Below are 15,688 nucleotides of genomic sequence, written 5' to 3'. Positions count from 1 at the left end.
CATCAGGACTCGAGGAAATGCCTACAGGTGCTCTCCAAGTGGAGGGTCACAGATCCAATCTCATGCCAAGTGAGGATGCTGTGTGAGGTCTCAAAGAGAGAGAGTGGGAGGCATGGCCCAGAGTCCTAGAGAGGAGCCAAAAGAGAGGGCGTCATGGGGGCAGCTCATGTTTTCTTAGGGTGCTTTCTTTTGTCTGGAAAAGTGGGAGGTAGATGGTTGGCATGAATAAACCCTGGGGAAGGAGTTGCTTAGAAAACCCAGACAAGGAATCGAGGGCCAGAGGATTTCAAAGTCACAAAAGGAAACATCAGTCAAATGAGCCCAGTTGGATTTCTGCAGACCCTTCTTGGTTCACAGCCTTTCCCCAATATATCGATTGGTATCAGTGATGAAAGTATCAAAGAACTGTGGATTGGAAATTTATAGATGAGAAAACTGAGGTCTGTAAAGGTTATATACATGGTGAGATAGAAAAGAAATGAGGATTTGTCAACAAGGTGCCATGAGTCAGAACAATCTATTCACACGTAACCCAATAAGGCAGACCAAAGATATAACTCCTTCCTTCGTTGAGGTGAAACCAATGGTGGTGGGGGTGAGGAGGCTGGACAAGACAAAATCAATTTTTCAGAGCTGTCTACACTGTGCCATACTGAAAATTTCCTTCCCAAGGTTGCTGATAACTTCCTTATTGTCAAATCCTTGTCTTACTGCCTTATTAACTTTCTCCTTGAAACTTTCCGGTTTTTCATGAGAACCCACAATCCTACCCTCCTACCTCCTCTTTCTTCATTTTGTCCACTATGCGTTTTCCCTACGGCCCATGTTTATCGTTTCAACACTAATTTTATGTTGAAGACTTCCAAATCTCCATTGCTAGCCCTGTTTCCCCTCTAACTTTCCAGCTGCCTATCCCTAAATATCTAAAGACCAGATACAGACCTTGACTGCCTGCCTATTCTATGTAACTTGGTATGTTCAAAATCAGATCAAAGTCCCCTTTCTATAACCCACATCATCTCCCCAGTTTCGTTTTTTCAGTCAATTTCCCAGGTTCCTGGGCTCAAAACCTAGAAGTCATCTTCTTTTCTGCTGATGCTTTGCTGAGACCCAGACTGTAGTATTCTGGGGGGAGATACTGTGTCCTAGGAATTCATATTCCTCTAGTGGAAGGTGACTATCTCCAGCTTGGTGTGTGGAGACTTTTTCCCAGAGACCCTGGTGTATATTTTTCATATGTTGTATGCATTCTGGTCAGAAGAGGAAAAGACATAAATATAGTACAGGGGGAAATAAACAAGCAGGTAAGGCAATCTCTCAGCTCGTGATTGATGAGTGATGAAAAACATTGGGGGTGCTGCAAAGACCCAAAAGCTATTTCCTCTATATTGTCAGACTATACACTCCCTCTAGGTGTTCAAGGAGTTTTGGGGGAGTGAAATGCAAGTTCCTATTTTTCAATATTGCTATGACATTTCCTCTTTTGGAGAAAACAAACACACCCCCCCCCAACAAGCTACCAGGTCTCTATAGTGAGTACACGGGCCAAGACTGATGAATGAGCATACTTTGTAGACTTTCATGAGGCCATCTATGGGCAGCCGGAGTCCATGTATGCAGACTAGGGCTGGGCCAGGCGAGGCTAAAGGTTTGGGGGCATAGTCACAGAGTACAGCACATTGATCTTTGTTTACCAAAATCCACTGGTGCAGCTCGCAAACTTGGGAGGGCAGCAGTGGTGCCTAAGCCTTCAGATATCACTGACCTGGCCTCTGTTTCTGTATACAGGGCATTAGGCCACCCATGAAATAAGGATCATACTATTTGACGGTGGGATTTGTGCAGGATTTCTCTTTTGATCCTCCAAAAGGCCAAGCTCACCCACTGCTCACTTCAACATATGTAGTAAGACATTGCTGAAGACATAAATAGCAATCCTTTGCTTTTCAGGAAGCAGTAGACTCAGGCTTCTATTTCAGAGTATGGTGGGACCAAGGAATCCAGAAAATTTTAGGGCAGCATGTGAATCGCTTCCCAATGGGATTGTGTCCAAAGGTTAAGTGAACCAAAAGGGAACCTGACCCAGGAACACATCAAGGGGTTTACCAGTAATCTCTTTAATGGACAAAGAGGAGGTTTTTATTTGTTGTTGTGTAGGTTGTTGTTTTTTTTTAAGTACTTTCTCTCAAACTTACAAAGTTAACATTCATTAGGTTCATCGTGGAGGCCTCATGGGTCAACCTGGCTAACTAAATGTTGAGTGCCCTTCCTCTGAGGCATATTAGGTGAAGCCGCGGTCACAGATGGGGGTTTCTGACAGCCAGCCCACACCATGCTTTCTTTGGTTGAGTTGTGGTGGGGTGTTTGTCCAGTTCTGGAAATCAGAAAGGGCGTGGGGCAAGATCCACTTGATATCCCAACTGGCTGAAGTAGAAAGAGAGATCCCAACTGTGGCCATGTTCTCTTAGTGGAATCCCAAGATTCCTCCAATTACATAATTTTCAGAGTACCACCTATATTACCCTCTGGACCACCACCCTACGAACCTGGATCAAGGCCACCCCTGCGGGAGCCCCCTATCCTTATTCATCACTGTCTACAGTTATAGTCTTTAACTCTGATGTTGATCTGTATATGAAAAGTAATGATCTTTTTTTTGACCGGCCGTGCGGCATGTGGGATATTAGTTCCCCGACCAGGGATCAAACCCGTGCCCTCTGCAGTGAAAGCCCAGAGTCTTAACCACTGGACCGCCAGGGAAGTTCCAAAAAGTAATGATCTTCTAATAGGAGGAACCGGAGGAATGTTTAAAGAAGTACATCCCTCATGAATAAACTGAAACCTTGCCTTGGACAGCTCATTTTAGTTTGTGTCAGCAATCCAACAGTGAAATTTTATGGTATGTTGAGTCTGTGGGAAAAATGGAACCCTAAGGTGTCCCTAGAATAAATTTGTACATTGCAATCCCTCCAGGCTAGGACTGGGATATTGTTTGACCTTGAGGGAGTAGCCCACAGCTCAACAGTAAACACCACTGCCAGCAGGGTCCTCACCAGTCTGTTGTGACTTTAGTGTACCCCTCTGTACACATTTCTGGTTGTGGGCATTGGGCTCTTACTGAGAAGTGCTCAAAATATTTTCAAATGATACAAATAACTATAGATATCCTGCATTTTGTAGATTATCTGTTTTTAAAAAAAGAGGATGATTTTACTCTACATAACATCTTTTCTTTAGACAGAAATAATAATAGAGTTAGTAATAATACTAATATATTAGCTTGGTCTTCCTATTCTTTTGGTAACACTGAAATTTGTTTTTCTGATTCTTTTTATAAAGGACATTTCTAACCATCGTTTAGTCTCTTGAATAGATCTACCTATTATACGGGAGTACCTTGAGCAAAATTATTGCCTTAGGTACTCGAACCAGTTATGTCCCTTACAATGAATAAACTTATGAATTCACATTGCTTTTAAGTTAAAATCTTATAAATCTGGTTAATAGCAGTTTTCATTCAGCCGCTATTTATTATCTGCCATGTGGCAGGCACTGGGCTAGCAGCAAGGGGATGCAGTAGTAAAAAAGGCAGACAAGGTCTTTTAATTACAGTCTGACGATTATCATGGGCCTGATTAACCCTGACTCAACCGATACAATCTAATTCCTGAGCCTGTTAAACTGTAGGGTATGTCATGGGTCGAACAGTCACTCAGTGAAGTCTTATCTGAAACAGCCAGGCAGTTCTGCCCTTAATTATAAACCTTGGAGCTGAGAAAAGAGAAGGGGAAGGAGGGAGGGGGGGAGAAAGGGAAGACAGAAGAATTATCAGCTGAGGTACTAATGTCACTAAAGCACTGGAAAAGTGGCTGAGGTTGAAGGTAGAACCACAGCCCCGCAAGTCACAGTTAAAGTCACAGTTATTACCCATTTCCCTCCAATTTCCCCAATGCCAAAATAATCCCTGAAAGGGAATGAGGAAGGCAAACTGCATAAAAAGTTCTCTGTAATGGATTTACAGAGCCAGTCTGGGGAAGATGTCTAGTAAATTCTTCATTTAAAAAGTCTTACAATTATTTTATGACTCGTATAGGGTAATACATTTTGATAGGGAAGAAATTAAGCTATACCAGCCAGAATCTGGGAGGAAGAAAGGGTTACGACGTAGCTCTGTGGTAAATACCTTTTGGTGCCTCACTCGGTAATGATATAGATTAAAGCAGACGCTTGAGTTCTAAAGCTCTATAGTCTTTCCAGCTGTACAATGTGTTAAAAATGTTGAACTATGCAAAGCCATTCAGTTCACATTTGAGCCTCACTGCTGAGCCTTAGGTGGGTACAGTTTAAACCTGTGATGTGGACACAGGAAATTTCTACCTATATCCACAGAGCAGAATGTCTTACCTCACCATAGTGGGGAAACATGAGGGAAAAACAATTTGTACAAATTCATGCTCTGGACGGTCCCCTGGGACAGTGAGGACTAGAACATGAGCTCAGGACCTCGGCCACCGAGAACTCCCAACACACACACACAAGCCACCGAGAACTCCCAACACACACACACAAGCCACCGAGAACTCCCAACACATACACACAAGTGGCTCATTAGTGGCAGGCTTCAGTGATCTGGGTCTAGCTTCTCATTTTGCCAACCTCAAGGGGAAGATGATCTCACATGCAATCAAAGGTCACTGCAATGAACATGTTGTTATTTATTCCCCTGTCTGCTCAAGATCAGCTTTAAACTGACCTGAAATAATACGACAGCAGTGATAATCTCTGGTTTTTGGAGTACACAGTAATCCATAAAAGTTTTAAAAAATGAAGTGTCTCTTGGAAGCCCTTACTGCTGCCATTAACATAAATATCCATAATGTTTGCCCTCCTCTGAAAGGTGTTCTCAGGTGGGGTGTGGGTGTGCCTGATTACATGCTTTGCTCTGAGCTGGCCCATTCAGCGAGGGATCATGAGATGCTAGTCTGGGTGGACTGCTGGAGGAAGGTCCCAGCAAGTGGTTTACCTGTAAAGCACATCTCTGGGGCGCAGAGGGATGAATAAAAGGAGGGGAATGCTGGTGCCAGAAACTACAGGTCAGGTGATACCCTGATCTGCAGGAAGGGTGTGGTCACAGCAAGGGGATGAGGCTGTCAGGGAAAGGAGGGGAGAAGGGAACAGGAAGAACAGATATTTTCTTTCCCTCCCTCCAACACAATCTCACTCATCCTCTTGTTTGTGGCAGGCATTACCAGCACTTGCTTCTCTACTTCTTCTAAGCAACTGGAGGATTATACTTCCCTGCCTCCATTGAAGTTAAGTGTGGTCATGTGCCTTGCTTTGGCCAATGAAATGGAGTGGAAGTGATGTGTGTCACTTCCTGGCAGAAGCATTTAATGGCTGGGCTTGACTTTCCATCCTGGTTTTCTCCTGCTTTGCCCATGTGAATGTACCTATTGATACAAAAGTGCCATAAGATCAAAGTAATAAATTATGTGTGAATGAGGAAAAAACAAAACCAAATAAAGCACAGACAAAAAATAAAATTTTGTTACATTGAGATGTACGGGTTGTCAGCCTACCCTGACATCATGCTCTGTCTTCTTTCCCTCTTCCTGACAGTCTCCTCTCCTCTTCTCTTGCCTCCTCCCCTCCTTACCCATCTCTTCCTTCCTTTCCTCTCCCTTTTACCCTATGACTCCATTGCTTTCCTGCCTGGAAATAATAGTAAATATAATGTTTTATATTCCTATTCTTAATCTGAAACATGGATACATTTGTTTCTTGAAATAAGAAATGAGTACACTTTTTGAATTACACAGTTCACATTTCTTTCTTTAAAGAGAAGCCCTGAGGTAAATTAAAAATCAGCTTTAGTTTGTGTGAAAAATATATGCTTTGAAAACCTTACTATATGATATAAACATATAGTCTTATCATTGTGGATAAGCCCTCAACTGATTTTCCTGTGTGGGTTAGTGGCTGTCAGGGAAAATAAAAACAAACATAAACTTTCCCTAAACACCTTGCAGCTCAGAAAAACCAGAGCTCCCTCTGGAGTGGGCTCTGAACAGGAAATCACTTACAGCATGATCAGTCACTTAGTTTTCATTGGTAACTTTGTTAAGAAGGCTACTGGAGCTGGAACTCCAGAAGACTGTTCAAGACTAAAGGACATCTAAAGTTATCAAAAGAACTACTCATTTTCATGCACAGTCATTCATGACATCGTATTTAACCCTGAGGTCACTCCCACCACCCTGAAAATTGTTTCAAGCAATTAAAGTAGGCCTAATCATGAAGCAGCAGAGAATGTAAGTGCAGGAAAATGTAACTGTAGCCTGGCTAGTCATGCATATTTAAATAAACACAACAGATGTATACTTTGAAAACAAATTCAACAAGCTCTGGTTTCAAATAGGAACATGCTCTACTAGGTAAACATGACGTGGCCTTTTAGGCCATTTTACAACACCACGGAGAGAACTGCTAAGGGTTTTACACATAACCAATTCCGCAGAGATGATCTTGGTACAGGGAGGAGAGGAGAAAGTATGTAACAGTTATATGAGGCAAAGGAGAACATGCAAAAGAAGCAAGAGCCAGGTGGGGAATTCTGAAGTTCACTTACTGCCTGTTTTTGCTCCTCCTCCTAGAGGTGGTGAAGACGAAAAAAGGCAGAGGGGAAAAAGGAGAGAAGTTAATGCCCATCACCACAAACAACCGGAAAAAAAAATGACAGAAAAGGGCAAACCAGGCCAGGCCCATGGGTTCAGAGAGCCCACCGTCAGAGCACCATCAGTTGCACAGAGCAGATGGCAAGCCTCTGCCCCATCCAGTTCTTTAAATGCTAACTTCTAGAGTTAGAAGGAAAGAACCTTATAAACCCTCTAGTCCAACTTCCCCTTTTATACACGAAAAAGCCCTAGAGAGCCTGACTTGCCCAAGGTTATATCACTATTTAGGGTAAAATGAAAGAAGCAGCTCAACCATGACTCAAAAGCTCCGTGATCACTCTGTTTCACGATTCACAATATCCACATGTGTTAGGTACGTTTCTCTAAGTCAGTGGTTCTCAAAGTGCAGAACATAGAGAGACCAGGAGCAGCAGCATCTGGAAACTTGTCAGAGATGCATGCTTTGCCCCGTCTCCCCCTAGACCAATGGAATCAAAACTCTTGGGGTGGGGACAGCGCTGTTTCATGAAACTTTCAGTGGATCCTGAATCCTGCTGGTTTGAGAGCCACCGCTCTTAAGAACTTCCTAGAAAATGGAAATTCCATCTGACTACAGATTCTCTTATTTAGTCCCCTGTCTTCCACTTTTGGAGCCTTTGGCTGCTGTGTGGTTCTTTTCAAGGATGCACATACATCCCCTTCCCCCTATAAACTGGAACTGTTTCAAGGCCCTAAGAGGCTTTTCAAAAAGAATTCTTGACCTTGGTGTCTCATTAGTTGAACAAAGGTTCGTTTAATGCTCCCTATGCATGAAGCACTGGAGACATGAAGGTAAGATATGGTCTCTGTCTTTCAGAGCCTTACAGTGACGGTGCTCAGAGCAGGCCCTTGCTAGCTCTCAGCTCTCAGCATGCACCTCTAGACATTGAAGAAGGAAGCACGATGAAGATGAGATAAACACTTCCGAGTTCCTCTCTCCTCAGTCTTGTGCTTCTCAGTTACTCTGTCTTTTAATGGGTCTCTTTGTTTCCTTTTTCTGTGCCTCATCATGGGCAACTGTGGTCAGGACGCCTCTGCTCTTTGCCCCAAATACACAGATCTAAAATCTGTTGCAATGGTTCTATTTAAATTGGATCCATCCGTGCAGACTGCCTTTACTAAACATGTGTGTAGGAAGTCTTGGGAATGGATGAGTGCTTCTCAGTCTGCAGATCTGGGTGCAATGGAGAGAATGATTTCAGTAAAGCCAAGGAATTACAAAAGGGAGAGGGAAAGTAAGAATTTGGAGAAAGTCATTTTATTCCCGCAAGGGAGAGACATGCACTAGAAATTAAATGGGCACCAAGAAATCTCTTGAGGAGACTCCCAACTCAGCACCAGAAGATGTTCTTCATTATCAAAAGCAGCTGCTAGATGCTTGGCCAAACCTAATATCACAGGCACCCAGGCAAAGAGGGCCCTGAGCGTTCGCTGAGTTAGCCTGCAGGAGTGAGCGTCTTTTAGCTTTTGCGTCCGGTATGCATGGCTCCAGTTAGAAGGGGTTAGAGTTTTACAGTTGGGAAGCGATCTCCCTGCCTAGTCAGGCTTCCCTGTGAGGCAGAACACTTTTCTTCCATTCACTAGGCAAGGCAACCAGCCGTAGAAGAGTTATTAAACAATTAAAAATGTGTTTTTATTGCTGGCACTAAATGTTGAAATGGAAATTGGTAGGGGAGAGATGGGGCAATCCTGACAAGCTGAAATTGCATCTGAGGTCAAAAGACCAGTATGTAATTTCTTAGAACTGTTTCTAAAACACCTCCCTATTTTCACTGTTTTCTCCAGGTTTGGTATTGGAGACAATATTACCTTGGTTCAATAGAATAGAAAAATTCAGTGCTCGCTTCGGCAGCACATATACTAAAATTGGAACGATACAGAGAAGATTAGCATGGCCCCTGTGCAAGGATGATACGCAAATTCGTGAAGCGTTCCATATTTTTTTTTAAAGCAATTATACTCCAATAAAGATGTTTAAAAAAAAAAGAAAAGAAAAATTCAGAAGGCAATGCTTCATGTTTGTACATTTGGTGGCTTTGCTGTATATAGTTTATCTATTGATATAAAATCATTATAATTTGCAGTAGACACATGTCAGGTTAGGATGGAGAGAGTGGACAGGTCAGTGTTTTCAGGACTTACAGGCCCCCCATGTGCACTGGGATTGGGAGAGGGTGGACTTTGGCAAAGTGTTACTTAGGATGGTGTTGTATAATCCAAACTCACAAAAGTTAATCAGATATAGCTTTGAAGGCTTTGTCAACACAGTAAACAGGTCAGATATAAGGTCTTAGAACCTTTTTGTTATCAACTAGTCAGTTGGGGTCAGTAAACATTGACTGGTGACAAGGTATAGGAGCCAACTTGATTTAAAGGGGGTAATAATGCCTTAATTATAAAGTGCAAACCTAGCACTGCTCACGTCACCTAAAAACATGGGAGACCCGTCACACTGGGGATATCTGGCTAGATGGCCAAAGTAATGCCATAGCCACTGTAGTCATCTATATAAAAAAATTTATATTCAAAACCTCATTTGCATATGAGGTTAAAATTTAAAACTACAGAATTCATCTGGTAAATGCGTTTCAAAAGCAATATTGGAAAAATGGAAAATGAGGCAGAAAAATACTGGGAACGTAATTTAGAAACTAAAACACCATCACACAACTCTTTCTAGATTAAATAAGTCTGAGGTAGAGGTTATCCATATATACTCATTAATCAGGGGAAAAAATGTAAAGAAAAGATACATTCTGAAACACGGGTACTTGAGTGTCAGTCTACATTATGTCATTAGGAAAAAAACAACAATGAGAAGGTCTCTGATACTCCTTGGTGACAGGGATTGAGTCTTAGTCACCATTATACACCACATACCCTAAACATGACTCTTAATCAATGGATAAAAAGACAACATTCCTGGTTTATGTTTGCAATTCTTCTTCCCTTTCTGAATGACCTCAGCCTGTGAGGTGGGTAAATAATAAGGCTTTTAAGAACTTGGTAGGATATCCTACAAAACAGAGCAGTGGGGTCCTGGTTATTCTACAGAAATTATAACTGTAAGACAACAGCTGGAAATACAAAGAAACTCAGGGCTTGGGAATACAGTTCGAGACATCAGCTCATTCTGCTTAGGCCTTGAATGCAAGTGTCAGAGGTACATGACAAGGTCTTAGGAAGGCACACGGGACCTGAGCCAGGAACTCTAAGGAACACTGAGGGCAACCAGCTGACGGGAAAGCTTACTGTGATACTTAGGGGAAATGCATTCTGACTTCCCTTCAGTTTGCATAAACCTTTTTGCCTTTTACAAGAAGGGTACCTTCCCATCTATGTTTGGGTAATATTTGAGAACATTTTTCTGAAAGGCAGGTGAATCCCCCATGACCTTCTGTCCTGTGGGTGGACTAACCCCACAACGGCAGGGCTTTCAAAGCCCCACACGGCTCCAGATGTTACACTGGCCAAATGTATTTAAGTACCTCTCTGCTCTCTTGGGTGACTGATCGGGTTGCTCAGCTGGATAATTGACAACTATTTGAAGGATTTGGGCCAGGTTTTACGCATAAGGTTTTCTTTAAACAAGACCCATTTAGACAAAATATTTCTCAGGAGAAATCCTGTTAACAGGGTTAATGAAGAAACATGTCCCAAAATACCCCAAATACCCAGGACCAAAGCTAGAAAAAAACTCAGCTCAAGACTAAAAGAAGTGATTGTCTTGAGCAAGCCAAAAGTCAGTTTAAAACACAAACACTCCATTTACCCAAGTTGCTAAATACCCACTGGCTTTATTATTAAAGGACTGGTTTAGAATGGAGAAGTTGAAGCAAACTCTTCAAGCTGACATGCTCCTGGGCTACCCCTCCTAGCCTAGACCCTTGTCACTTCGGGTCTAGATGATTTCAATAGCTTCCTATTATCGTTTAGTTTCTCCTCTTCCCAACCTGCTATGATCATTTTCCTAAACTATTGTTTTCAAAACCTTTAATGACTCCACTTTATCACAGGATTAAATCTACCCCCTCAGCCTGCCTTTTGAGGTACTCCACACTGTGATTTCCATTCTGTATTTCATACCATGAAATACAATGGTTTCACAGTATAGACAGACGGGCCTTAGGAATTTATAGCATAAACAAATATGTCCTTGTATCGCTGCTACAGAGCTGGGTAAGTATTTCTATTCAGTGCCAGTCAAATCATCCAGGTGAGGACATTTAAATGCCAAGTGCGCCTTTGTCTGCTCTAGGGTGTAGGGGCTGTAATATATTTTTCACTAAAAATAGATAGTGAGGCCTGAATTATGCAAGCCCCAATATACCAAACCTAGAGCTATTTTATTGCTCCTAATAGAGTAAAATTATTGATTAGAGTTGGTTGATTACTTTGGTTTGCCTCTGTAATACTTATTAAAATAGGACACAATACTTGTTATGCATTTAGGTAGAATATTTGAAAACTTGTCTTAAAAGAAACTTTATATAGTTGAGAAATATTCATTTCACATAACTAATATCCGATTTATAAACATTCTTATTAATTCATAAAAGCAACTATTCAAGGACATTAGTTCCAGTTACTAATTTTTTGTAATCAGGCTTTACAATAATTTAGATAACTTTTATACTGAATTAGGTTAACTTCAGGGAGGTCTACCTGAAAACTGAGTCTAGGCAGCAAGAGTTAACCTTTTAGACTCATCCTGTCTGACATCACAGGGAGGCAGAAGCTGAAGTGCAGGGGAAGATGGACAAGAAGAGCTGGGAGGTGGGAGGAGACCTGAGCGGCTGCTGCTCTTACCTTCAGCAGCTTCATCAGCCCTTCCAGCTGGACCATCAGTTCCCGCCTGCTCTCCTGCAGTGCTGACATCCTCTGCTCCAGTTCATCTTTCCTCTGCCTGTCGGAGAGGAAAAGCTCATGAGAAATGAAGAGATGGAAGGGCAGTTAGATCACAAAAAGACACTGTAATTTAAAAATATTAAAAATTGTAATGTGCTACTGAACAAATATAAAAAAAAAAAGAAAATGAAGATAAAATGATCCTCAAAGAAGAGTCGAAGGCCAGATTAAACGGGTTTTAGACCTGATTCTGCTACTTACCAGTGTATGAGATGCTGAGCAAATCATTTAAGTTCTGATACTGGATATATAAAATGGTGATAATATCTCTTTTGCCCACTTTTCTTTACTGCTGTGAGAATAGTATGTAAAAATGTTTTGGAGGGCTTCCCTGGTGGAGCAGTGGTTAAGAATCCACCTGCCAATGCAGGGCACATGGGTTCGAGCCCTGGTCCGGGAAGGTTCCACATGCCATGGAGCAACTAAGCCTGTGCGCCACAACTAATGAGCCTGCGCTCTAGAGCCTGCGAGCCACAACTACTGAGCCTGCGTGCTGCAACTACTGAAGCCTGCGCACCTAGAGCCCGTGCTCCACAACAAGAGAAGTCACCGCAATGAGAAGCCCGCGCACCACAACGAAGAGTAGCCCCCACTCGCCGGAACTAGAGAAAGCCCACGTGCAGCAACGAAGACGCAATGCAGCCAAAAATAAATAAATAAATTTATTTTTAAAAAAATGCTTTGGAAAGTATACATTGCCGTACAGTGAAAAAGTATTGTTAATATTATTAAAATGATTTAAAAAATTCTTTAGGAAGCCAAATGCCTCACTTATACATAAAACTAGTCCAAATTTAAATTAATAGTGGAAAAAAATGTATGAAAGCTGCTCAGGGAAGACAGGGTTCAGGAGTCAGTGCTTCCAGAACCACACATCAGGTTCCAAAAGTATGACAGACATCAGGACGACTCTGTGTCTAAGAGAATTCTGAGGACAGATTTCTGTTTCCCTGAGGACACATTTCATGTCAACAAGTCTAGCTCAATCTGTCCAAAACCAAACTTGAGACTTTCCTCCCTAAATGGTTCTCTTCTCAATTTCCCTCTCTCTCCTACTTTTTCTTCTATCTGTCATGGCTGAAAAACTCAGTCCTCTTTGATACTTTCCTGTTCATTTCCTATATTCAATCAGTCACCCAATTCAGATGATTCTTGGAAATCACATGTCTATCTTTCTATTCCCACAGGTTAAATAAAAGATAGTATTAATTTTTTTTATTTTTTATTATTTTTTTTGCAGTATGCGGGCCTTTCACTGCTGTGGCCTCTCCCGTTGCGGAGCACAGGCTCCGGACATGCAGGTTCAGTGGCCATGGCTCATGGGCCCAGCTGCTCCACGGCACGTGGGATCTTCCCGGACCGAGGCACAAACCCATGTTCCCTGCATCGGCAGGCGGACTCTCAACCACTGCGCCACCAGGGAAGCCCGATAGTATTAATTTTAGTGACACCTATTTCCTTTGTTTTTCAACATGGTTGTTAGAAAATTTTTGGTACACATACGGCTTACATTATATTTCTATCAGAGAGTGCTGCTCCAGACCCTACCTACATTCCTATCCTTAGTTCCTTACCTCCCTTTCCCTTCCATGTCTGGACCTCCAGCCATGGTTCACTTTTCCCTAAGCAGACTGCATCATTTTACGAGTATTCCCCTACTCTCTTCCAAATGTTATTCACTCCTTAGTGTCCCTCCCAAACGTCACTCTTTCCAGGAAGCTATTCCTGATTACTTCAGTAGGTATAGGATCCTGCTTATTTAATCACATAGTAATTGGTGCTTCTCTGTGGCACTTAATATATTTTACCTTGTATTGCTGTCACTCCTACCATGATGCAGAATCCTTGAGGTCAGGGGATGACCTTACTCGCCTTTGCATATATTTAATGATTAAGAGAATATCACGCATCCAGTGTGGACTCAATTAACATCTAGTGAACTTAATGAAATCATTATTTGAAGCCCTCCAAGGATTTCCAATGACCTATCACTTAAGGCTCTCAGAATCGGGTCTCAATTATCCAACTAATTTTATCTCCCATCATTGCCACTCTAAAGATTAATTCACTGGATGACTGAAAACAAATTCTTAGCTCCAAGACTCCTTCTCCTGTCTGAAATGTGTCATACTTATTGGGGGATCTTGCTGAACCCCAACTCTGCTTCTAATCTTAAATGTTTTGTCCTACACGCCATTCAAACCACACCTACCTTTCATGGTCCAGCCCGAATTCCAGCACTTTCAAGCGTCAAATTGCTTCTAGCCTGGGTGTGTGTGTGTGTGTGTGTGTGTGTGTGAGTGTGTGTGTGTGCCTTTCCCTACTCACATTTCTTCTAATATCCATACTATTTATTAACATTGTACAATATTATTTAGCTGACTAGCAAATTATTTTAAGTTTTGTTTCCAAAACTAGATTATAAATTTTTAAGATACAATCATTGTCTTCTCGTCTTCATACTCCCTAAATTTCCAGTGCAGGTATAAACTCAATAAGGAGGAGTTGACTCATTCAACTTTCTAGAAAGCCTTTCTTCCCTGAACCCCCAAGCCTGGATGCAGTACTCTTTCTTTGTGCTGTGCATGATCAAATAATTATAATATGTGGCAACAATGAATGAACTACAGCTACATGCAACAACACGGAAGGCTCCTAAAGAGTAATATTAAGGGGGAAAAATGTCCCAGAAGACTGCATGGAATACCATTTCTATAAAGCTCAAAAAACAAAAAGCAAAATTAGACACTTTATCACGTGGGCATACACACATACTTGACAATACTGTTTTAAAAAGCAAGGGAATTGGGACTTCCCTGGTGGCACAGCGGTTAAGACTCCATGCTCCCAATGCAGGGGGCCTGGGTTCGATCCCTGGCCGGGGGATTAGATCCCACATGCGTGCCGCAGCTAAGACCCGGTGCAACCAAATAAATAAATAAGTAAATATTAAAAAAAAAAAAAAAAAGCAAGGGAATGATAAACCAAATTCCGGATAGAGGTTAGCTCTGTGGGGAAGGCAGAAGCAAGGAAGTGGAATAAGGGGGGCACTTTTACAGATGACATGGCTTTAGCAATATATGAATTCTCAAGTAGGATGTGAGTTCCTGGGTGTTCATTTTATCATTATGCTTCATATCTCACACATTTGTCATATATTATTATAATAACAAACATACCGTTAAAAATAATGAAGGGGGAAAAGACAGTCTTGGTGGTCAGGATTCATAACCACTAACCCTAAGGATGAAGTTCTCTATCTTGTTTTATTATACTAGCTGGGTGTTGGCAGTTCCTGGATTCATGTATATTCATCAAAACCAGAAGGATGTCAGAACCTACAAATGAATTTTGCCCTCTATGTGTCTTGTGATAAACAAAAGTTCGTATATTAATATAGATGAATATACCAACTTCTTTCATGGCTAGTAATTCTGAGAAATTATATTTTCTATTCCAAAACCCTAAGGAAACTCTCCTATGTTTTCTTCTAGAAGTTTTAACATTTTTGTCTCCATGTTTAATCCATCCGGTGGTGTTTTTGTATATAGTGTGAGGAAGAGAGCCAATATGTTTGTCCTTATGCATGACCAATTGATCTGGCAAACTTATTAAACAGTCACTCTTTTTTCAGTGGTATACAAGCTGCTTTTGAGATGAAATACTTTCTGATTTCTCAGGATTTAGACCCTCCTTGTATTTAGATTAAATTCCTGTTTCTTACTGCCTTATGTCACAGCGCTGGATTCAGCCCTTTGCCTACTAAATCTACAGTTTTTTCAGATCCCTCTAGCATAAAGAAGCCCTTTCAGCAATCCTAGTTCCAGCAATAGTTAAACTAAAGTATGACAGTTTTTTGCTTTTCTAGATACAAAATAGTCACTTGTGCCTGAGCTGAGGTGAGGAAAGAGAACAGCTGTATCTTACACTGATAGCTTAGAGTTATGCTCTACCTGAGTCAGCAGCTTTTGCTTTCCCATCCTCCCTAGTGTGACACCAACCATGCTGACATCTCAAATGTGTGACAGTGGACCCAGAGCAACCAAAATCTCAGCCCAGTTTCTAAT

General features: G+C 41.7%; 1 protein-coding gene and 1 non-coding gene across 11 annotated transcripts in view; one reads left to right on the top strand and one right to left on the bottom strand.

Annotated features, from left to right (window-relative positions):
- The window catches only part of DTNB (dystrobrevin beta), a 244,825-nt gene that overhangs the window by 25,218 nt on the left and 203,919 nt on the right, over window positions 1–15,688 (bottom strand). For 8 of the 10 annotated variants that reach the window (XR_016395508.1, XM_022574276.3, XM_022574279.3 and 5 more), the window contains 2 exons: window positions 11,523–11,619; window positions 6,629–6,649 (listed from right to left, as the gene is read on the bottom strand). Coding sequence is in view for 9 of the 10 variants with exons in the window: in XM_022574276.3 (XP_022429984.1) it covers window positions 6,629–6,649; window positions 11,523–11,619 (118 nt within the window). In the remaining variant the exon portion in view is untranslated. The remainder of the gene's footprint in view (window positions 1–6,628; window positions 6,650–11,522; window positions 11,620–15,688) is intronic. The other 2 variants (XM_089923390.1, XM_089923392.1) reach the window with 1 other exon arrangement.
- LOC115803464 (U6 spliceosomal RNA) lies at window positions 8,550–8,656 on the top strand. The gene has a single exon (XR_004024214.2). It is a non-coding gene; the product is annotated as a U6 spliceosomal RNA (small nuclear RNA).

The sequence above is a fragment of the Delphinapterus leucas genome, chromosome 13, assembly GCF_059928025.1.
Source record: "Delphinapterus leucas isolate spDelLeu-1000000601 "Yukka" chromosome 13, BTC_Dleu_Yukka2, whole genome shotgun sequence".
Lineage (NCBI taxonomy): Eukaryota > Metazoa > Chordata > Mammalia > Artiodactyla > Monodontidae > Delphinapterus > Delphinapterus leucas.
The sequence above is the reverse complement of the archived record's forward strand: the minus strand, read 5'-3'. Positions and strand labels throughout refer to the sequence as shown.